This window comes from Eublepharis macularius, chromosome 1 (genome assembly GCF_028583425.1).
Source record: "Eublepharis macularius isolate TG4126 chromosome 1, MPM_Emac_v1.0, whole genome shotgun sequence".
In the NCBI taxonomy this organism is placed as follows: Eukaryota; Metazoa; Chordata; class Lepidosauria; order Squamata; family Eublepharidae; genus Eublepharis; species Eublepharis macularius.
This window is the reverse complement of record NC_072790.1, coordinates 228204194-228227148: the sequence shown is the minus strand read 5'-3', so window position 1 is coordinate 228227148 and position 22955 is coordinate 228204194. Positions and strand designations below refer to the sequence as shown.

Sequence of the window (22955 nt, the reverse complement as noted above, 5' to 3'; positions counted from 1 at the left end):
CGCAGAGTGCCTTTGCCCCCACCCTTCAGTTACCTCAAGCCAGAATTTTGTCTGATTTGCAGCTTGACCAATTTTGTGCAAAAGGAAGAAAACTGTGCAGTGGGAATTAAGTTTTTGTGCAGCAGGGCAAGTGGAGTTTAATCAGAAGCAAAGACATTCCTTCAAATTAAATGATGAGGGCAGGGTTTTTTTCTGGGAAAAGAGGTGGCGGAACTCTCAAGAGGGAAATGAAGAAGAAACACACGGGATTCTTTGAAATAATGGTATTTTCAAGCACTATTGCTGAGTATTTTCAAGAGGTGCCGGAACTCCGTTCCACCGCGTTTCCCCTGAAAAAAAGCCCTGGATGAGGGAAAAGGAAATTTAAAAAGACATTGAAATGAATGGTCTTCAGATCTTTCTCTAAGGCATAAAAAATTATGGGACAATTATACTATGGCTGCCATTACAGATAATCTCTCACGTATAGACCCCCAGGTGACATCAAGAGACTTTATACCTAGCTGGTACCCAATCTTAGGATACCTAATGAAACAACAAGAAATCCCCAAAAGACATAAAGACCTAGATCAGTGGTAAATTGGAAGTATATAATTCCTTTATATCTCCACTACTAGTTATACATACCCACTTCCACATGCTCAGATACAATAGCGCATAGAAGGATGGATATTCAATACAGTAAGATACAATCATTGCTATATGATTATGAATTGTAAATATATGTTATTTATGATTATATGAATGTATAATAATTTAGAAAACATATACTGACTGTAATAATTTTTTATAGATACCCATTCTTATAAAAGTTACTTGTAGGTGATTTTGAAAACAATAAACAGAATTTGGAAAGGGGCGGGGGAGAATACAAATGGTCCTTTTCCTCTGCTTTCCCCCCTCTCCCTTACTTTTGGTTAGGGAAAAATCCTGTGGCATGTGATCACAGATAGGGGAGGGAATGCTGCAAAAGCTGCTGGGGGAGAAGAACTTAGAATCACCCCTGCCACAGCCTTCCACAAATCTGGGGTCACACATGAAAGCATTCCCAGTGCTTCGAGCTGGCTTAAGTCCCAGCCCTGCTCCTGTTAGAAATCCAGGCCTTTTCCCTTGACTGTGGATTGCAAAAGAGGGAAGGGTTTATTTACTTCATTTATACCTTGCCTTTTCCCCAATGGGGACCCAAAGCTGCTTCCATGGTCCTCTCTCCTCCCTTTTATCCTCCCAACGAGACTGTGAGGTAGGTTAGCCTGAGAGAGTCACCCAAGGTCACCCAGCAAGCTGACTTGGCAGAGCAGGGATGTGAACCTGATCAGCCCAGGTCCTGGTCCAATCAAATGTCATTATTATTACAGCACACTGGCATAAAAGCCCTGAGGTGCACCGAAGCCCATAAGCCACGTAACAAGGAGCATGGGAAGGAATGAAGCTCCCAAGCTTCTAACAAAAGCAACGTGCAGAACTTAGACACACACAAAAACAGCAACACGTAGGATGCACCAAGCATGCTGAAGGCGGTCTCTTGCTGCAGCTGCCCCGCAAGGTTATTGTCAGAGCAGTTCTCAAATGGTTCGTCATGTCATGACCCTGAAGTGGGTGACAACCCTCTCTCAGGTGGATCACCAGAACTCATGAACTGGGAGAGAAGGCTCGTCCCACCCCCTCCTCCCCATGGTGGGAAGAGAAGCCACATTTTCAGCCCATCCTTCCCCTGACACCCCCATTCATTCTCAGGGGATCAACTCTTCACCACCAGCAGTGTGGAAGGTGATGGACATACCCTCCTGGATCGTTGTTTAGAAGCAGGTCCCACTTCAAAAATATCTTAACTCAGTCGTTCTCAAAATCAGTTGAATAGGACCATAGAAGATCATCATCTCCCTCCCCCCAAAACACACACATGTGTAGAACAAAAAATTAGAATGAGTGAGACAACAGATTGATGGACCAGCTAGGATTTGAAATGCAGGAACAGAACTTGGGGAAGCCTTGCAGGGTCAGCGTTCTCTGTTCTGACTGGCAGCAGCTCTCGAGGGGCTCAGGCAGAGGTCTTTCTCATCACCTGCTACCATGGTCCTCTCGCCCAGCACCATTTCCAACACTGATCTGCTAGTTGCCTCTGAAAACCAGGTCATGAATCCAAAAGCCGTTCTGGTTTGGTTTGGGCTCAAGCATCCAATGAGGCAAAGGTATGCTGCCTTTGAATCTGGAGGTTCTGTGGGCTGCCTGATGACACCTTTCCTGGTGCCCATCAAATGTTTTTAGAAAGTGGGTGTGGCCAGGTGGAGGTTGCCATCCAGCAGGGCATCAGAGCGGCCCCCGGAAATTGAATTGGCTGTGCAGATTAAAATAACGTCGTTTCAAAAGTGGCTGCAGCCACCAGAGTGTTGGTTATATTCTCTCATCTTTCCTGGGGTATTTTTTAAATTACCCTCTTCTCCTCCACGCTTCAGCTTCGTTTATGTGTATGACGCCATATCCTGTAGCACCCATTTTGTGGTTAGGCCAAACATCCTTTGTCAGAATTCCAAAGGTGCCCATGGGCTGGAGAGCCCTGATCTAGATAATAAAGGTGCAGGCGCTTTACTTTCAGTCATTCCAACTGGATGAGAAGACTGCAAATACAGACATGGGCCTCTGCAGAGTATATTTTGCCTTTTGGCAAGAGGGAGATCAGAAATCGGAGCAGATGCTTGAAACATGTTCACATGTAGTTCAGGAATGTGGCTCCTGCTTTTTAAATGGCAGTCCAAACAAACATCTTGGCTTCTTTGTTTTGATCTTATTCTGGGAGCTCAATATTGCTCCTGAGGCACCCCTGCATATAAAGTTGCCTTATTGTGAATTGAACCATTTATCCTAGTACGATACCTTCAGACTCACAGAGACTCTCCAACATCTCTGGCAAAGATTTTCTCAGGACTAGCAGCTTAGAATCTTTGGAGATGCTTTTTTTTTTTTTGAAAAAATTTTTATTGGGTTAGAATCCGTTATTTTTACATTTACATTCAATTTTCCCCAAATTTTCATTTCTAACCCCCTCCCTTTCCCCCCCTTTTGTTGACTTCCAACAGCTTTCCCACCCTTTGTCCCTTTTCCCTTACTTCTATTAAATTCCTCTATCTAAAACAGATATACATTCTCCATTATATTAAGCAGTACATCCTTAACTACTTTTCTTGTTATATACCCAAACTGTAAGTCTTTGTTTCCATCTTGGATAAACAATTTATCCCATTTTCCAGTTTGAAATATTTCTATATATCATAAACCTATATATCATAAACCATAAAAATCTTACATTTAAATCAAACAATTTGACTTATTCTCTATATATTACTCATTCTATCTTTTTATGGTAATTCTATATAGCTCATCACATAGTCAATCAATTTGACTCTTCTGTACATTCAGTTTGGTGCATTATATAAATCTTATCAAAGAAAGAAAATATTGTTGGTTACTCAATCCTTATATTTAAACCTTATCATTAATTATTTTCTATCAATATTCTATCTATTAACCTATATATATCTATATATATATCAATCTGTTAATCTAACTGCTTATAAATTCACATTTATCTCTTCCTCCCCCGGTAAAGTCACCCCCCTCTATTATACTTTTATTATATTTCAGTAGTTCTCAAACTGCCACAGTTTTCCTCCCACCTCCCATTTCTTCTCCAAATATTGTTTCAGCTTCTCCCAATCTGTGTTAAACTGCCCTGAGTCCAGATTTCTCAGTTTTCTTGTCATCTTGTCCATCTCTGCCATATACAGCAATTTGTAGATCCAATCTTCAATAGTTGGCACTTCTCGTACTTTCCATTTTTGCGCATACAAAAGTCTAGCTGCTGCTGTCATATAAAATATTAACGTCCTATGATGGGCTGGAATTCCCTCCATTCCCAAGTTTAGTAGCAGGAGTTCTGGGTTCTTATTTATTTGAAACTGTAAAATTTCACTCATTTCTCTTATTATTTCCCCCCAGTACTGCCTGGCTACCTCACATGACCACCACATATGATAGAGGGAGCCCTCATGCTTCTTACATTTCCAGCATTTATTAGAAGTGTTCAAATTCCCTAGCGCAATCTTCTTTGGTGTCATGTACCAACGATAGATCATTTTGTAAATGTTCTCTTTAATATTAGTACATGTCGTTGTCTTCATTGTAGTTTTCCACAAGTATTCCCATGCCTCCATTGTTATTTCTTTATTAAAATTTATAGCCCATTTCACCATCTGTGTTTTAACTGTCTCGTCCTCGGTATACCATTTCAACAGTACTTGGTATACCTTGGATATTCTTTTCTTGTCTTCTTTAAGAAGGGTCTGCTCTAGTTCCGAGTTCTCTGTTCGTATACCCCCCTTTACAGAGTCCGAATTATATAAGTCTCTGATCTGTCTATACTGGAACCAGTCGTAATTAGGTGATAGTTCCTCTTGCGTCTTTATTCTAAGTTTAGATGCTTCAGTTTTAATTATTTCTTTATACGTTAAACATTGTTGTTCATTATCAACAGCTCTCGGATCTATCACCTCATATGGAACCACCCACAAGGGAGTTCCTTCTTGTAAGTAAATTCTGTACTTCTTCCAGATTATATATAGACTTCTCCGTACAAAATGGTGCAGGAACATCGAGTTGACCTTTACTTTGTCATGCCATAGGTATGCGTGCCATCCAAAAAATTTTTTATATCCCTCTAGGGCTAATAGTTTCTTGTTCTTTAATGTCATCCACTCTTTCAACCAAACTAGGCAGATTGCATCATGGTAAAGTCTCAGATTGGGCAGTTGCATTCCGCCTCTTTCCTTTGCATCTTGTAAAACTTTTACTTTCACTCGGGGCTTCTTGCCTGCCCAAACAAAATCTGATATTTTCCTCTGCCATTTTTCAAATTGTTTAGAGTCTCTGATGATTGGTATTGTCTGTAGCAAAAACATTACTCTTGGTAACACATTCATCTTAACTGCTGCAATCCTGCCCAACCATGACAAATTCAGTCTATTCCATTTGATCAAAGAATCTTTGGAGATGCTGAGGACTGAACCTACGTTCTCCTACCTGCAAAGTATACGCTCCCGCATTGAGCTACAGCCCCCCGTCTGCCCAGGCTTGTCTTGAAATCCAGAGAGGACACTCCACACAACCTCCTTTGTTAGCAGCATCTTCCATAGATGAACTGCTGTCAGAAGTAGGATGATTTGTTTATGATTCAATCCATACAACCCCTAAGAACCAGTCTGGTGGAGTAGTTAAGAACTGGGACGTCTCGGTTCAAATCCCCACTTAGCCATTAAGCTCACTAAATAATCTCGGGCCACTCACTCAGAGCCACCGCACAAGGATGTTGTGAAGACATAAGGGGGGTGGGGAGAGCCCTGTACACCATCCTGAGCTCCCTGAAAGGGGCAAGAGGATAAAAATAGAAACCTCAAGAGTGCCATCCTTTATTTTAAGCCTACTGTTTCTAGTGCAGTTCTATCCTAACTCAGTTGATGAAGGATTGCAGTCCATTCGCAGCAACACCCAGAGGTTTTTGTCGGGCATGTTGTTTGCTAACCTTGAACTAAAGTAGCAAGTTCAACACAAGCACTCCATTTTAGAAGCTGACCCAAGAGAAGTGATTTGCATCAGCCCCAATGTCAACTTTCTAAGCTAGCCTTTCTGAGAGGGTTGGTGATAAGCGCCCGGGAATGAGAGATTCAGGCGAACAGTGAGCCAGAGGCATAGCAAGGGCTGCAAAACCACCAGAGATGACTGCCTTCTGTACCAACAAAATGCTGTGGTACCCATGTTATCCCATACAAGCACAAAACCCGCTCTGTGGTTAAAATGATGCTCAGTCCAGAAGCCCAGTACAGGAGAGGGGGAAAAAACACTCAAAATCTAGAAAACGATCTGTGCAACACACCTTTGAATCACAAGCGGCGGCTTTATTAAGATATTCCAGAAACAACTCCATACAGAGAACAGGGAGAAGGCAGACCCTCCCTCCCCCACTGGCATCCCCTGTCTCTGCTCCTCCACAGGCAAGGCCTGCGCCTGAAGGCCATGCTGAGCAGAAACAGTTCCAGCCCCAAACTCCAGTCCCAATGGGCCAAGCTTCATTCCAGGTCAAAGGGCAGGCCCAGCCATCTTAGTAGCCTGGAAATGCAGTCCAAGGCTCCAGCCACACACAGCGGATGGGGAGGCAGCGCATGCCTGACCCCACCACTGCTCAGTCCGCTGTGAACACCCGGCTAGAGATGTCATCCAGGAGCCAGTCTATGCCTGCCAGCAAATTCTCTCCTGTGAAAGCGCTGCAGCCTTGGATACACCAGTGGTGGCTTTGGATGCTGTCGAGGTCCAAAGCCTAGGAAAGGTAGACAAATAAAGAGGAGGGTGACACTCCTGCAAAGTTTGGAGAAGGCCCACGAGCAGGCAGGGCCTTCACTGAGGGCCCTGAGACGAGACGCCACACCAGTTATCTTCTGGGGATTCCACAGAGGCGCTGAGTGCCTGCACAGCTGGAGCAGACTCAGGCCAAAGGTAAAATGCCACAACCAGGCTAGTTCCCATTCAGGTTAGAACCTGGATTGTCAGTCCCTGAGTGCCAGGGCAACAATGGATTCAGCAGCGGCCCCATCCTAACGAATGGGGCAGTTAGCTAAAGGAAGGCATGCCTCTTCTCCCATCCAGTTTAGGCAAGAGAGTCAGGCTGAATTGGGCATATAGGCCTTTTTCTAACTTTCTTCTTAAAATGTGTTAATGCTTTTAATATGTCAGGTTTCTGGTCAGCTGTCATTTGCTTGTTTTGTTGCATTTAGTAGCAATGGAAAGCTGTACAGAAAAAGAACAAAGAAAGAAAGTAGCTACCCATTTTCCGTCCTGCCAGCCTCCAGGAACATGTTGCCTTTCTTTGAGCCACTCAGCCCACCCTCCCCTAAGTATTGGTTCCCCCTCCACATGTAACCTCTGCCGCTCACCTCCTGGATGGCACTGGCATTCAGCGCCCCTGGCAGGTCCTGCTTATTGGCAAAGATCAGCAAGGTGGCTCCCGCCAAGCGCTGTTGGAAAACAAGCCGCAAATGAAAGAAAGTCACCCACACTCACCCCTCATTCCTCGGGGAATCCAATCCAGATTGGCAGCAACAAAACCAGTGGCCACCTCCGCTCTGCACCTACAGGGCTTCAGAGGAGGCAATGCACTACCTGCCTCCCCCCCCACCCCAGCTCCTACCTCTTCCACCAGAAGACTCTGCAGTTCCCTCTTGCAGTCCTCCAGACGCTGGCGGTCAGCACTGTCTACCACCCAGATAAGGCCGTCCGTGCTCTCAAAGTAGTTCCTCCAGTAAGAGCGCAAGGACTTCTGGCCCCCCACATCCCAGATGTTCAACTTGAACCTGCAATGAGGTACCACATTGGGCATGAAGGGGTTAAAACTGGGCCAAGCTGAAGGAGGAGTTTAGATCAAGAAAAACAAAGAGGGGACAGAGAGGGGAGGTGCCAGGGTGTTGCAAGAAGGGAAAACAGGAAGGGGAAGGCCAAGCTAGACTCTTCTTTCATCCACAAGGCAGCTTGAGAGAATAGGAAGACTCACCCCCGGTGTTCCAATGTCTTGATGTTGAACCCTAACGTGGGCGAGATGGTGTCAATCTCATCCCCATTGAACTTCTTCAAGATGGTGGTTTTGCCAGCATTGTCAAGGCCTCTGCAGAGGAATGGGTTAAGGAGGATACAGCAGAGGAGGGAAAGGAATCTACAGAGAGAGCTGTTGCTTAAATTTTCTCAAAGCTGCCCTAGAATTCCAAAAACCTGCACTGTTAAACAAAAAAGGCTGGCTGTGATCAGTCAGGCCAAGGAACTCCATATGTGCACAGGGGTATTCTCTTTGTTATGCAAGGAATCTTGGTCTAACCATGGTTACTCAGGATGAAGCACCAGCACTCTGTACATGCTCAGAAGTATGTACACAAATCCTGACATTAAAAACCACAGTATTCACAATCTGGTGTTTTAATCTTTCAAGGCATTCTGCTGCTGCTCTAAAAGTTACCACCCTCATCAGAGGGAAAGGAGCCCACTGCAAAATCCACTACATTGTACTTTGCCCCCTAACGGTTGAAATGGAGGTCATCCCCTCCAAGTGAATAATTATTTTTTTTCATTAGATCTTGTTTTAAACATCTCTCCCCCACCCCATATACATAAGAAAGCCTGCACCTAATTGGTATACATTTCATTGCATCGGATTGAATTGACTCAAGAAAGTTTGTGGTGGAATAAACATTAGTTTTTAAGGTGCCATCGGACTCTTTGTTTATTTTTGCTATTACAGTTCCAAACAGCTGCCCAATAGGTATTCTCTTTGTTACAGGTAAGGCACAGGGTTACCAACCTCAAGGTGAGAACTGGAGTTCCCTCAGAATGACACATGACCTAACTAGAGAGATGAGATAGCCTGCACGGATAAGGATTCATATGCCTGCTGAGTTCCCTTCCCTCCCCCCAAATCCACCTTCTCCACACAGCATCACCCCCAAATCTCCAAGAATCTCCCCCAAACCAGAGCTGGCAGCCTTACACGTACAGAGTTATTTCATGCATCACACAATTTAATCAGATCATAAACCTCCATCTAAAATTACGCCCCGCAGATACCACTCGCCAGGCACCATTTTAAAACCATCGCTGCTCTAACGACGCATCGGGCGGCCGCTGTTCCCTTAAATAAATCGGGTTAAGGCAAGTGCTGGAGAAGGTCCAGGGCCTCACTCTCCTCCTCGCGGAAGGATACAGCATGAGCAGTCGCAGCTCCCGCTCCTTCTGCCGCATCTTCTTCAGGATGCTGAGCAGCCCCATCACTCAGCGGAACTCGCGGCACTGCGCTCGCTGTTACGCCTGACCTATGATTCTTCGGCCCCGCCCCTCCGCGGCCTCCGCCAATCCGGAACGCCGCGGACTCTTTCGGGCAAAGAGATACATAAACAAAGAGTTCTATGCAACTCTCACTTCCCGTTGCTGTTCTGCGCGCCCTACCTAGAGGGGACCAGAGGGGTGGAGGTCTATAATAGGAGTCTTGTGTAAAATAGCTCTCTCTCGCCAGTAAATTCAAGACAACTTTAGAAAAATCCAGTCCCCTGTTCACCTGCTGCAGCAGAAACAAAAAAGAAACTCGAAGCACTTTAAAGGCGGACAGATGGGTAGCCTGTTAGTATCTGAAGAAGTGAGCTGTGACTCAGAAAAGCTCGTACCCTACCACAGATTTTGTTAATCTTATAGGTGGTGCTGGGTCCTGCTCTTTTCTATTGCTACAGATTTATTTTTAAATATGAAAATTTAGGGATGCTTTAAGTGCTTGACTATGTACTTAAGAGCAACAACAGTTTTGTGGAACTCAAAGAGACAACAAAAAAAATCAAGACAGGCCAATGGGTTCATATAGGAAATACATTGGTAGAGCCAACACTCGAAATCTAGTTGGTTTTTAAGGTGCTATTGGGCTCTGATCTTGTTCTTACAATGTATTGGACATGACAGTTCTTTCATATAATTATGCCTGCCTTCCCCCAAACATGTCATTTTGCTCACTGGGCAATGCTGCTTTGCTGCGATACAATCTGCTTTTTTTTTACAGAAAAAATGTTGGGCAGTTGGTGTAGAAAGAAAAATCAGAGAGCAGAGAAGTTAAAAATGTGATTGAGTTTAATTTTTTGTTTATTAATAAGACATATAATAGAAACGCTGGAAACAGCACTCTACTGCTTGACAATTCATTAAATATAGCTTCCTATCTTTATTATATTTTTTAATCCTGTCTTTCAGCCAAAATTGGCTTACAGCATCTAACTTTTTTTTTTAAGTTCTGGGACCAACAGGCGCAACGCCGCCAGCCTCTTTCATGCCAATTGGTAATATAGTCGTAAGTCATGATGCGTTTATTTAAGTGTTTTATGGAACTCAAAAGATTGTTCACCGAAAGGACATTTCAATTACACTGCTATCACCACTCACCCCTGCCCTGCCCTGCCCTGCCCCGCCCAACTTGGCCGCTTGAAACGTTCGCCTGAGTTTCTGTGTAGCGTACTCATTTCCACCACTCTTCCGGCTAGCAGTACCCGGAAGTTACGTTAATCTACCCGTAGGACTGTTCCCCCTTGTTTTGCACAGCCGTTCCCCACCAAGCACCGCCCCTTCCAGCGATCTAACACCTGGAACCCTGCTACTCTATGGTAGCAAAGAGCTCGCTGCAAGGGCCAAAAGACAACGTTGCTTTAGTGTAATTTCCGGTTTCCGATTTTACTTGCTAAAAAACCTCCATATGCGGGGCAAGAGCGAGGGCTGGGGAGGAACATAAACATTCAATAAAGCCATTAAATGATCATTTTTCATTGTGGTGCTTTGAAACAATAGTGCATTTTACAAGGAACAAAAGAAACTAGCAACTAGTGCATTTAACAAAGCTGTTGTTTTTTAAAGACTCACTGCAAGCTGCAATTCAACAGATGTACAGCAGGGAGGCGTCACCTAATTAATCTCCAGTTAAGCACAACTGCTCTGCAAGGCCATTCTCCATTTCCTTTCTGCTATCAGCTGCTCTGACATTCAAGCAGAACTGAAGGATGAAGACTACCAAGGATGCATCCATACAGGGAACACCGCTCTAACTCCTTCTACCTTGCTCTAGATCGTGGGTTGCCACTTTAGGAAAGTAATTTCAGTCCCGGCATAGGAGGAATTGCGCATAGGGCTGCTTCCATATATGCGATTTACTCCACCATGGCTCTCAAATTTGGAGCAAGTCCCCCCCCCCTCTCTGGAGTATCTATGTGACATTGTTCTCCTTCCATTTGTTTTCATACTTTCCCCTGGTTTGCTGCAATACTTCCCAAATCTGCTTTGTTCCAATCTTTCCTGGAAGATTATAGGCAAAATGAATTTGCCCATCATGTGGATGAAAGGCACACCATGAGGATGGGAAAGTATGGATTTTCAAACCTCCCCACCCACACTGGCAGTCTTTCTCTTACAACCCGCCCCCCCCCCCGCCCCCAAGCATCAGTGGGCTTTCTGTGGTTTTTTTTAAAAAAACTGGTCTTTGCAATATCTCTGCAGCATCAACACACTGACTATAGCAAGACCCGAGTTTTTTTTTAAAGCCAGAAAAAAGCCCTCTGGCTGCATATGAGGGATGGGTGGGATGGTAGGCACAAGGAAGTATCAAGGAAGACCTCCACACATATGCTGTTGCAAATACCTATGCATTTGCAGTGGCCATGAATGCGCAATGGGGAATCCTTGTTCATGTGAAAGCAGCCTAGATTGTTTTGTAGCTTCTGACAGCTAAAATGAACTCTCAAACAGCTTCTGCTAGGCATGGGATCTGATGGAGCTAGAGCCATCTGGACACATCCCTCCTAGATTCTCCACCCAGCCCTAAAAGGATCCAGCTCCTAAAGTCCACAATTTGAGAAGCATTTAATGCATGCGGTCCCTTGCTGGATGGAAGGTAAACAGTACAAACCTGTTCCTTCTGCCGTTATCCCTGTCCTCAGATGGTTCAACTCCTCAGAGCTCACACCTTGTTCAGGCACTCACCTGCCATACCAAGCCCCCCCCCCCTCCACACACACACACACACACCAGCTGCCACTGGCTGTCACTGAACCCTACCCTACCTCAGTATGTCTTGACTCCCCCACCTGGGTTTCAGGTTCCCAGCTCAGCTGTTGCCCTTTCTGCTTTGCCGCCAATGGCCCCCTTCCTACCTCTGGCCAACCGGTTCATAGAGTCCTGTAGGGATCACTGATGGAGGCTGCGCCAACCTTTCTGTGACTTAATTTAAGAGCATTGCCGACTGAGGCAAAAGTGCTCTCTCCAGGTAGGGAGTTCCACTTTGCACCATGTTGCATTTAAACTAGGCTGAAGTGTGTGCTGCTTTGCACGGGTAGCAGCTGAACTTAAACACAAGCTTTGCCTCACCAGCGTCATCTTTTAAGTCAGACAGAAGCACGGGATTCCTTTTCTCATGGACTTCCAAGCAGCCACAGGGGCAGCTGTTGTGGCTGCTATTTGGGTTAAGTGCACACTGACGATTACCAGACAGGAATCTTGTTTCTGTCCCTTCCGTCTCCTCATTTCATTGCTTGAGGTAGAGAAGACAGCCCCATTTCCATTACACCTCAGGCCACAGAAGGAAGGTAAATCTTTGCACATTTTTTTTAAAAAAATCTTTATTTAAAAAGATTTATACCCCACCTTACTTTTGCAAACTCAAGGTGACTAACAAAACAGCTAAGGCTGCAAAAGCCTTCACCGCAAGCTGTTGGCTCATTCTTCACTTCACGAGGGGGAGAGTGCGCCCTCCAGAAACGGTACCTCCTCCTGCAGAATCCCGAACAATGCAACATCCCCATATGAAATAGGCTCAGGACTCTAAATCTGATGAGCCCCACTCAGTCAAGGGTCCCTGGCTGGTATGACAGAACTCAAGGGCCCAGAGAGAGAGGTTAGAATAAGGGGCCCAAGCAGGTCAGCTTGGAAACACGATTTATGGCTGGATGTGCACACTGAAGAGTCTAGTGGGCACTTTCCTCTTGCAGCACACCTAATATACTGAATCAGACCCTTGGTCTATCAAAATCAGTATTGTCTACTCTGACTGGCAGCGGTTCTCCAGGGTCTTAGGGCAGAGGTCTTACATATTAGCTACTACTTTATCCTTCCGGCTGGAGATGCCAGGCATTGAACCTGGGACCATCTGGATGCCAAGCTGATGCTCTACCACTGAGCCACGGCCCCTGCCTCCCTCAGTGTGCTTTTCAGATCAGCTTTTATCAGGTGTGATGAGGAGAAAGGGGTTCTGGAAGACACACAGCCATGGGGACCTGTGGTACAGGAAAGCTAGGACTCTGAAGCTCAGGTGTGTCTTGGAGAGACTGCTCTATGCCGAGCACCCAGCTCCTGTGCTACAACACCCAGGCCTGACTGTGCAGGAGGGGAAAGAGTACTTACCTGACCGGCCTCACCCTGTTCACGACCCCATGCCATGTGGGCCTTTGTTGAGATCTGACCCTGCTGCCAGCCAACTGCAACTGCTGCGCAGTTCCCCACAGCTCCTCTGGGATAAGAAAGAGGGATCTAAAACAAACTAGGGTGGGATCAGGAGGGGCTGGCCTGCTTCCTTCTCACAGCCCTTGTCCTTCTGCTTTATGCAAGCTCTCCCTGAATCCTCCAAGACTTTGGTTCAGACATGGGACGCAAGCACAGATGGGCTGCAGCCTGCTGTCGTCTGTGCACAGCATGTTCCATTCCAAAGGGAACTAACAGGAAAGCTAAGTAGCCGGCAGCTAAAAAGGCAACCCAGATATCCTACTGATGTGCTCAATTCACTATCCTAGTTCTCTTCAATAATGTCAGACCTAAAGGCCCACATTTGATGCCAGCCTGCAACAGGCAACCTGCTTCTAGGAGGTTATTATGCCTGCATCTTTCCTTCCAGTGTTGTCACCCAGAAAACAGGGAAAGCAGGGTTCTTCTTTTTAAAAGTTGGCCAGAAGAAGGCAATTTTGCCCTCCAGTGCTGGGAAAAGCTGGCCCTGCTGAAATGCCTTCAACTGGTGAAAATATAGGAAGTCTGAAACACCGCTGCTGCCACTTACTCTAGGGCAGGGGGCATGGCCCACCTGTGGATCTTGACCCACTAGTTGAAGACTGGACACACCACTCCCCAAAGGGTCCGATTTGCTGTCCTGCACATAACCACTAAAGTATCTTGATGGGTTAATGCTGTCCTCCACCACCACCACAGACAGAGTCCCTGTGTTCCATCTGCTCTTGGGAGCATTTTGATCTCCCCCTACCTCGAGCAATACTTGGTTCTATTTTGTTCCTCTCAGAACAAGGGAAGTTCTAGTAATCCAAAATGCTACAGGTTGGTGATGGCAGCTACCAACCATACAACTAACTGTGTGGCTGACCAGGTGGCCCTTCTCAGTAAAACACATTGAGGCCTTCTTCTCATAACCGTTCTCTCCCACGTGATGGGGAAGGGAAACACAGAGAAGTATGAATCCTATTGGGACAATCCATTCTAGCCAACCCTCTGAAGTGGCATTCACCTGCCAGCCCCGCATCTTTCTTTCTAGCACCTACTCTAAAGAGGAAAGGAGAGGGGGAATGGTCGGAGGCTCCCTCAGGGTGCTTGGAGAAGCTTCGTGCTGGTCAGATGGCCGGTGGCAGAACAGAAGGCGCTGTGTTGCTTCAGGTCAGCTCTGCCTGCTTGTGGGCAGCCGAGATCCCTTCCCCTTGCACCTTCCGGACACGGCTGTTCACAGAAAGAGAGTCAATGGGAAAAAGAGGGTTAAAACAAGGATGCCTGACACAAGTGGTGTGTAAACCAAATCTTTGGATTTCAAGGCATAGCCAAAGAGCTGGGAATCCAGCATTCGCACACAAGGTTCAAGCCACCGACATTTCGCAAAAGGTCCTGAATTCCCTGAGCTAGAAACTGGGGTTAGTGGCAGCAGCAGAGCAAGAAAGAGGAGCAGACGATGCTCTTTAGGTAAAGTAGAGGAAGGGGAAGAACATTAAACGAGGCGGGGATGCGGTTCGAATGCCGGTAGCGGGATATCACAGTGGCCGTTTCCCCCCATGCAGAAGGCAGGATGGAGGTCGAAGGCAGGGCAAAGTCGGACAAAGGGGTATAATTAAAGCGACGCTGATTTTACGACGAGACGCGAGAGGTTCTGTAAAAGCCGTTTAATAATCAACATTTTTTAAAAGAAAAAAAGATAAAGCAAACATGTTGCGGCAACAAGAACAAACTCTGTTCACCAGTTATACAAAGAAAGGAGTACTCAGGTATACAGCAAAAGCAAAGGAAGCTTCCTTGGCTATGGACCTTGTGACTTTTCTCAGCTCTGCTCCAGGAACCAGAGCTCTGTATGCAACACGGAGCAAGCAACGATTACTAGCAGAGTGTACTGAGTTTGCAAATGCCCACTGCTTTGGGCAGGAGTTCAAAAACGGACACATTTCCTACGAGCAAAATTATCTTCGGATTCATTCGCAAGGCGGGGGTTGGCGAGGCGGCTCTTCGAAGCAGGCTTTACGTAACGACCGAATGAAAACGGGACAGGGGGGAGGGGAGAGAAAAAATAAAACAAAGAAAGAGGGAAGGAAGAGAGGGAAAGGAGTAGCAGAACCAAAATGCAGCATCACCAACCTTCGAAGGCAGCCGATGTAAAAAAATCAGTGCAGGTTAGAGCGTGATCAGCAAAGGGGGTCTCAGAGCCACGGCTCCAGCGCTGCCTCACACAAGCACGGAGGAGCCTGCAAAGAAATCTACACCACTTAGATGTACATATTACATATATACACATACACTGTTTGGATACAATGTGTGGCCCTGTGTGCACATGCACATACGACCAGCAGAGAGAGGATCCATTCACTGCACTTCTGGATACATCCCATCTCCCACGTTTACCAACACAGGGTGGAGGGAGGTCAGGGTGCACTGTACAACTTGAAGCACTTTGCTCCGGGCACTGATTAAGATCCCCACGAGTACATCATTCTTTCCCCCCTCCCCAGCCACCTGGCATGCAAACTAAGATCTCTGAACACTTACTGCTGGGGCGTACCACAGTCAGAATGTCTGCGCATACTGGGCAGCGTAGGCACTGGCGTACCTCTCGTAGTACTCTGCCACATTGTAGGCAGTGCCTATGCTATATTGGGAGTATGTGGCAGCGGCGGCAGCAGCAGCTGCTGCATACCCAGGTTGGCTGTAGGCTTGGCTGTAGGTTTGGTTGGCGGCAGCAGCAGCAGCTGCTGCTGCAGCAGCATAAGGATCAGTGTACTGGGCCACTACGGCGGTGGGGGTAGCTGTCCGCCTGCCCACTGGGCTTCTTTCCCTGTAGGCAGCTGGAGCAGGGGTTGGTGGGGGTGGCAATGCCCTGTCGTAGGCTGCCCGGGCCCGATCATAGAGCTCGTAGGAGTACCTGTCACAATATTCTCTGTCGTACCAAGCCCTGGGACAGTAGGGTGTGTACGTTGGGGCGGGAGTGGGGATGCGACCCCTAGAGAAGTAGTAGCTTGGGGTTGGGGGAGGTGGGGTGGGTACGGCAGCCCCCTTAGTGGCCCGGAGGGAGCCATTGCTCTTGGACAGGGTTACAAAGATTTTCTGGTCCTCCAAGGGGGTGTCGTTCAGGTTCAAGATGGCATCCATGGCTTCCCGCTCCTTGGCCATGTGCACAAAGGCATAGTTCTTCACAATATCGCACTCCACCACCTTGCCAAATCTCTCGAAGAGCTGCCTGATCTGGGCGGTGGTAGCCTTGGCGGAAACATTGCCCACGTAGATCTTGGTGGCGTTGCGGATCTTGGAGGTGGCGTACTCCACGGTCAGGTGGGCGCCAAAGAACTCGCTCTTGTGGAGGGAGCTGATGGCCTGGTGCGCCTCGTCCTCCTTCTCCATGTGCACAAAGGCGAAGTTCTTCAGGATGTCGCACTCGTTCACCTGCCCATACTGTTCGAAGAGCTTGCGCAGCTCCTCGGCGGTGACCACCGGAGACAGCCCCCCCACGAAGATTTTCACCATGGCAACGCTGGGCCCCGCCAGGAATCGCTTGGAGGAAAGGAGGAGGGAGATGAGCTCCGGGACCCGCTTTGCCACCCCCGCCGCCTCCCGCCCAGTTCGGCGCCCGGCACAAAGGCGCGCCTCGGACGGCCAAGTCCGCGCGGGACGCCAGCAGACCTTTGTCGCCCACGGCGGCTTCTCTCAGGGCCGCCTGCAAGAGAGAGGAGTCGGACGAAGCCGTCAGAGCCCAGGCCCAGCGCCCGCGCATCCCTCCCTCAGCAGGGAAGGCGGCGCCGGCCGCGCCGGGCGCACCGCTCGCTGAGCCCGGCGTTCCCTCAGGCTCCCCTCCTTCCCCTCGCCCAAGGTCCCGGCCCGGGCAGGCGCAGCTGAAGGTGCCCCCACTTTCTTCCCCTCCCGGCGGGTCGCTCACCTGCCTGGCCCGGCTTGCCTCCTGGCTCCGTGTGCCACGCGATGCGCCCACCTGCCCGGCTCGCCTAGGCCTGCGCCATGTTCTCCGGCTGCATCATGTGATGGGAGGGGGCCGAAAGCCCCCAAGCGGCGGAGTCGGGATGGGGAAGGGCCTTTCGCGCCGGGCAGAAAGCCAGCGAGGCTACACGGGCTTGGGCCGGGGAAGCGAGGCGGGGAGGCTGCTGGGCGCCGCCGGATGCGCCTTGGCGGGGGGCGCTCCTGGGAGGGCTTCTGCTGGCCGGGCGAGCAGGAGGCGCTGCTAGGGCGCAGCCGGCCCAAGCCCGGCCTGAGAAAGGCGGAACGGCCGCCCCGGTAGGGAGACCTTGGAGGGCGGCTGGATGTTCCTCTCCTCCTCGGAGCTAGACAAAGGGAAGGCCGCCCTGTCGACTGGCCCTGACACGCGGTCAGCCGCCCATCCAGTCCGCTGCGCCCCCCTCGCCCAGATAGCAAAGGGACGCTCAGATTCCGCCCGCTCCCTCCCCCGAAGATATCACGCTTATATCGTGATAAAATCCATTATTCTGGCAGCTGGATCTCCCCGACTTTGCTACCCACTAGGGATCAACCAACAGGCGACATTGTGAGAATCTCCCAGGAGTGGAGCAGGTTTCCTTCAAATTCACAGAATGTAATTAATTTCATTTTTTTTAATTTAAAAAGTGTGTGATTACAGAAGGTGACATTCTTCTGTTTAAAGTAACGGGGCAGAAATGGATTCTCTGACTATCCTTTTATCATATTACCTGTTCAGGTAATCCCTCCTCCTCTGCCCCGAGACACTGAAGCGCTGAAGCAGGAAATTCCAGACAGAGCAAGAGGTTTCTGGACATAGGTTTGACTTCCAATAAAGCAAAATGCCGGCACTCTGAAAGTGTGGCTACCAACCAGGGGTTCTGCTCCATGCAGGTACTTAAGTCCCTTGTAGAGAGCTGGCCTGGTGTCCACCTGCAGCATGTAGAACGATGGGCCACTTGCCCAACACATGGGCTGCACTGTCCAAAATAGCTATCTAGAAAAGACAGTATTCAGGACTGGTGAGGGACCCATCTCTGTTATTGAAGATCTATGTCTGCCTTATGCCACAGTAAAGTGACGGGCAGGGTAGAATTGCCAAGGCCTAAGCAATTCGGTGACTGGATGGGGGTGATTAGAATGGGAGAAAGGCCAATCCGCCTTTTGGGTCAATCCCTTCTCCTGGGCCCTCTCTCTCAACTAACCTTTTCTGGTCTTCCTCATATTCTGTCTGGTACATTTTTATCCCACCCTTCTTCAGGGCAGTGTCCATGACCCCAACCCTGCAAAGTAGATTAGATTGAGAAGAAATGACTGGCCCAAAAAAGCTTCATGGCAAGATGGAGTTTTCAGCCCATGTCTCCTCTGTCCTCCTTGGGCATTCTCAAAACTACACAGCACTGATATTTACAATGCCATGCATTTGTTAAAAACATGGAAGAAAAAGCAATTTTCCTCCCAGTCATTTCTTACATATTTATTTCTATTACCTTGGTCCCATCATTGTCTCTCAGCCTGACCTACTCTTACGGCTGTTGTGAGACTAAGGAGGAGGAAAGGAACAATATACAGTGGCCCAAGCTCCTGAGAGGAGAGGCAAGATGATACAATAAAAACAGAGAGGGTGGTTTAACTAAGGCAGCTATCCTGTAAGTTTGTGGCTGATCTTAAGTCTCAAAGACTAGCCACAGGCCCTCTTGTCTTGAAACATACACTCCTCCGATACCTCAATCTCTTAAAATTAGGTATATGGCTTGGAGACCTCCTTGGCTGTCCGTTTTCAGATTACATGGATTGCATTAACTTTGGGACACGAGAAGATATAAAGGTCTTCTGCAGGTGGGAGAGGCGAGCCAAGATGCCATCCAGACACTGCTCCCCCTGAGTGAGCACACTGCTCTTTTATGTGCATGCACAAACACATGTACAAATGCACTCTCAAGGAAGGAACGGAGCATAAGTATTTCGCCCCTTTTTAGGCCCCATTGGCATCAGGAAGGAAAAAAGAGCTGCTCTTTCCAGCAGGAAATGGGATATCACCCCTGAGACAACAGAGGCAAAGTTGGAATGTGGCTGCTGAAGAGCAGATAGGCTGCCTGCCTCTGATCTGCAGCAGGCCCTCTGCTACAGCATGGGCCTTGGCAACTGTGTCAACAGGCTGACCCTTTACACTGTCCCTGAGCAACCTGGAGAGCCACTGCCTTCCTTTTCTGCTGCCTAACAGCACACTTGGCCCATTCGAGCTAGGCTGATTCTAAAGAGGACACTGTGATTCTCTAGGCTAGTTTCCTGCCAGGGAACCAGCAGGGAGCAGCCAACACTGACCCGTCTTCTAAGCTGATCCTTCCTCCTCCTTCCTTTTTAGCTCACTACTGATCCTTTGCTGGTTTCAAGATTCTCCCCAGAGAGCTCCAGTGGCTGGCCAGAGAGACAGGCTAAGAGGTGAAGTGGCAACATGGCTGAGTTTGCAATGTGAAAAAATACTATTTTTAGAAAACTATTTTTTTGAAAAAAAAGTTCCGGTCACATATGCAGCCTTAGTGAACAGATATCCAAGGCTGAATTTGCTTTCTCCTACATCTTTCTGAGAAAAAACTGTGTGTTAATGATAGTATTTGTATGCTTCCAATTTTGTCCAGTAAAAGACTACCGTCTGACCTACTTTGGGCATTGACCTGCCACAGGTTTTTTGACCCCACTGACAATCTCTCCTAGAAGTATTGTTGCATGATGCTTATGCAGTGTAATACCAGCATGCTGTTTACAATCACCCAAGACTGGAAGATGTGGCATTGGCCTCACTACTCTAGCCCAAAACAATAGCATAATCCCATTTGAGCAGCTCCTTTGGTCACCACACACAACAACAAGCCTGTGCTTCCAGTTCTCCAGGTGAACACCCTTCTCCTTTTTCCTACCATATCATGACTTCCTGGAAGAGGGCTGGCACAAGACCCTGAAGCAAGAGCTGAAGCACAAGACCCAGATTCTCATGCATCACAAAGTTGTCTTCTTCACAGTCCTGATACCTGGATGACTCCATTCCTGGAGACAGCAGCCAGCCCTTCACCCATGCTGGCCTTTGGAGGGACTGGAGATGATGGAGACTCCTTCGGAATACTGAGCACGGTGGAAGGGTCAGTGTTGGACTAGGATCTGGGAAAGCCAATCTCAAATCCTCACTCCAGCATTTAAGCTTGCTGGGTGACCTTGGGGTAGTCACTCTTAGCCTAACCTACCTCACAGTGTTGTTGTGTAGATGGAAAATGACGTGAGCTGATTTGGGTCACCATTCGGGAGAAAAGTAGAGTATGAGCTGAGCTCATGGTAGCAGTGGCATTCAAAATAGCGGAGTGCTGATTCACAGCTCAACCACTTAACTACTATGATACATCAAATAAATAAATAAGCAAATATCCCGTTTTGGACAGTCTTAACTCTGTAGCATAAAACAAGCCATGCAACAGTTGGAGACCTTTCTAGGTGTATAGTGTTAGAGAATTTTTAGGCCTCGTTTCATAAAATCTTATTCTGAGTATACATTCTAGCTACCAGCACACAGAAATCTGTAAACAAGTAATAAAGCCTTGCTCCAACTGTCACATTCCTTCTTCTAAGATATCCTCCTTGTTACATGTGTTTCCTCTGGTGCAGACAGGTCACTGGAGCAATGTGTAAACATTTTGTTGTTTTGGTTATTCTAATTAAATTAAGATTTAACCTTGATTGCATTCCTTTCCCAAGAAAAGTCAGACTTATGGCTCCAACTTCTCAAATGTTTGTATAATTCATTTATCATTCAAACTCGTCAGATATGTTCTCTGGGGAAAGGCATCATTCTAGGTCATTTTGACAAGGCGTATGTGTCATTTTACAGGGTTTCATCCTAACCTCTGATCTTTTATTCTGTAAACAAATAGCAATTATTTTGTAAACAATCAGTACTGAAGGGTATATAAGGCCTTCCAATGCTACTGGTCTTTACACGTCTCCCCCTAATGGAGGCAGTGTCTAGGGTTATTCCATGTAAGAAATAAATCCATTTTTCTTCTGTAATTACTGCGTTTGGTGTCTTTAAATATATATGGGTTAGTGGCAGTAGAGGACTTATAAATTGGAAGCAGAGTACTATTTAAAAAATCTTCCCTAACATATAGCTGACTGTCAGCCAGACAGATTTAAGATCTCTCATGTTGGATTTACTGAACCCATTTCTTCTTAATCGCAAGGAAGACACATCTTGATCCTGATTGCTTAGAAGTAATTCCCACTGATTTCAATGAGACATTCCTAAGAAAGTGTGCATAGAACTTCAGCCTCAGAATTCTCCAGAGGAATGGAGAATTAGACCAAACTGCCAGCCAAAATCAGGAATTCATTTATTTTAGCTTCATCAAGCAATAAAACACTTCCTGCATTGTGCTACATCACATTATAGGTGAAGATTATGTGCTTGATAGTGATGCTTCAATTCTTCCCTATAAGGACCTGTTTTCTCTATTCTGGTTTGAATGCCCTCCATAAAAATGTGTCCCATGTGAAGCAAAACAGAGCTCCAGCACATGGAGGTGAAGAGATCAGGCATTTCCCTGACATGATACTACGTGCAGGAGCTGTTTCATGCCCTTTCAAAGAGAGAGCATTCAGTCATATGGTTCCTTTGCACACAGTACAATCTGGGAGAAACTTTACCGCTTGGTTCTTTTGTACCCCAGTCTTGAAGGGAGGATACCACCATTCCATGCTGTGAAGCTGCCATGGTGGAAACCTCAGAGAATCTACAGGGCTGGAGTGGAGCCAGATCCCTACCACAAGGTCCATTGCAGCAGCTTTCTTTTCTCAAGAAATCCAGCAGGACAGTTCTTGGCTAAGGAGAGAGTCCCCTGATTCTAGCTGGAATAAGGCACAACCAGCCAGGAGTCGAGGGAGGTGTGACAGGCCAATGGGATTCACACTGCCAGTGTCCCCAGGCCCCCACAAGGCAGTGGCCAATGGGTTTGGCTCATCTGTGATGTCACAGATGCTGCACACCATTTTATACTTTGCCCACAAGGTTTTGCCACTCTCTGTCTTTGCCATGCTCGGTCTGCAGTGCTTTTTCTGCCTGTGCCAAGTAGGCTTTGCGGGAGGCAAAGCTGTGGTGGATGAACTGAAGGAATCCACTCCTTGGCAGGTCTGGGTGTTTATTTCTGCCGTGGTTTTGGTGCTGGCAATTTGGACAAAATGTCTCTCTAGGATGCCCCGTGAAGAAAATGCAAAGGAAAGAAAGGTGAAGGGCTAACCTTGTTTTGCTTTGTTCAGATGCAGTAGTTTTTAAACCCACTTCTCTCTGGTACAAGCTGGGCAGCGGTGGTGGATATGTGGCCAGGTGGATTTGGATAAGGCCTTGGGGTCAGTAAGAACTCATTGATTTCCTGGATAAGATGTGGCTGCACAGTGCATGGCCTTTCATATCTAAGTAGCAACACCTTCCCTCCAAGCTTATCACGACAATATTATCCTTCCATCAATGAATACGTGGAAGAGGTCCTCCAAGCATAGGCCTTTGCCTCCACTGCCCTTACACAAGTCCTACCACAAAGCCTAGGTACTCCACCCAATCATGGGCCTAAACAGGTCAAAAGCCAGTTTAGTGTAGTGGTTAGGAGAGCGGGACTCTAATCTGGAGAGCCGGGTTTGATTCCCCAGTCCTCCACTTGAAGCCAGCTGGGTGACCTCGGATCAGTCACAGCTTCTAGGAGCTCTCTCAGCCCCACCCACCTCACAGGGTGTTTGTTGTTGTGGGGATAATAATAACATACTTTGTAAACCACTCTGAGTGGGCATTAAGTTGTCCTGAAGGGCAGTATATAAATCGAATGTTACTATTATTAAACCGAATGTTATTAAAATGACTCAAA

At 47.4% G+C, this 22955-nt stretch overlaps 2 protein-coding genes across 2 annotated transcripts; both read right to left on the bottom strand.

Moving 5' to 3' along the window:
• Nucleotides 1–5924: 5924 nt before the first annotated feature.
• On the bottom strand, nt 5925–8923 carry ARL2 (ADP ribosylation factor like GTPase 2). The gene is made up of 5 exons (XM_054981222.1): nt 8789–8923; nt 7592–7702; nt 7232–7394; nt 6978–7058; nt 5925–6364 (listed from the first exon to the last, which is right to left on the bottom strand). The coding sequence occupies exons 1-5, from the start codon at nt 8851–8853 to the stop codon at nt 6230–6232; spliced, it is 555 nt and encodes a 184-aa protein (XP_054837197.1). The 5' UTR covers nt 8854–8923; the 3' UTR covers nt 5925–6229.
• Nucleotides 8924–14662: 5739 nt separating this feature from the next.
• LOC129336705 (RNA-binding protein 4-like) lies at nt 14663–17145 on the bottom strand. Its single transcript, XM_054989999.1, has 2 exons — nt 17006–17145; nt 14663–16623 (listed from the first exon to the last, which is right to left on the bottom strand). The coding sequence occupies exon 2, from the start codon at nt 16594–16596 to the stop codon at nt 15643–15645; it is 954 nt and encodes a 317-aa protein (XP_054845974.1). The 5' UTR covers nt 16597–16623; nt 17006–17145; the 3' UTR covers nt 14663–15642.
• Nucleotides 17146–22955: the final 5810 nt, after the last annotated feature.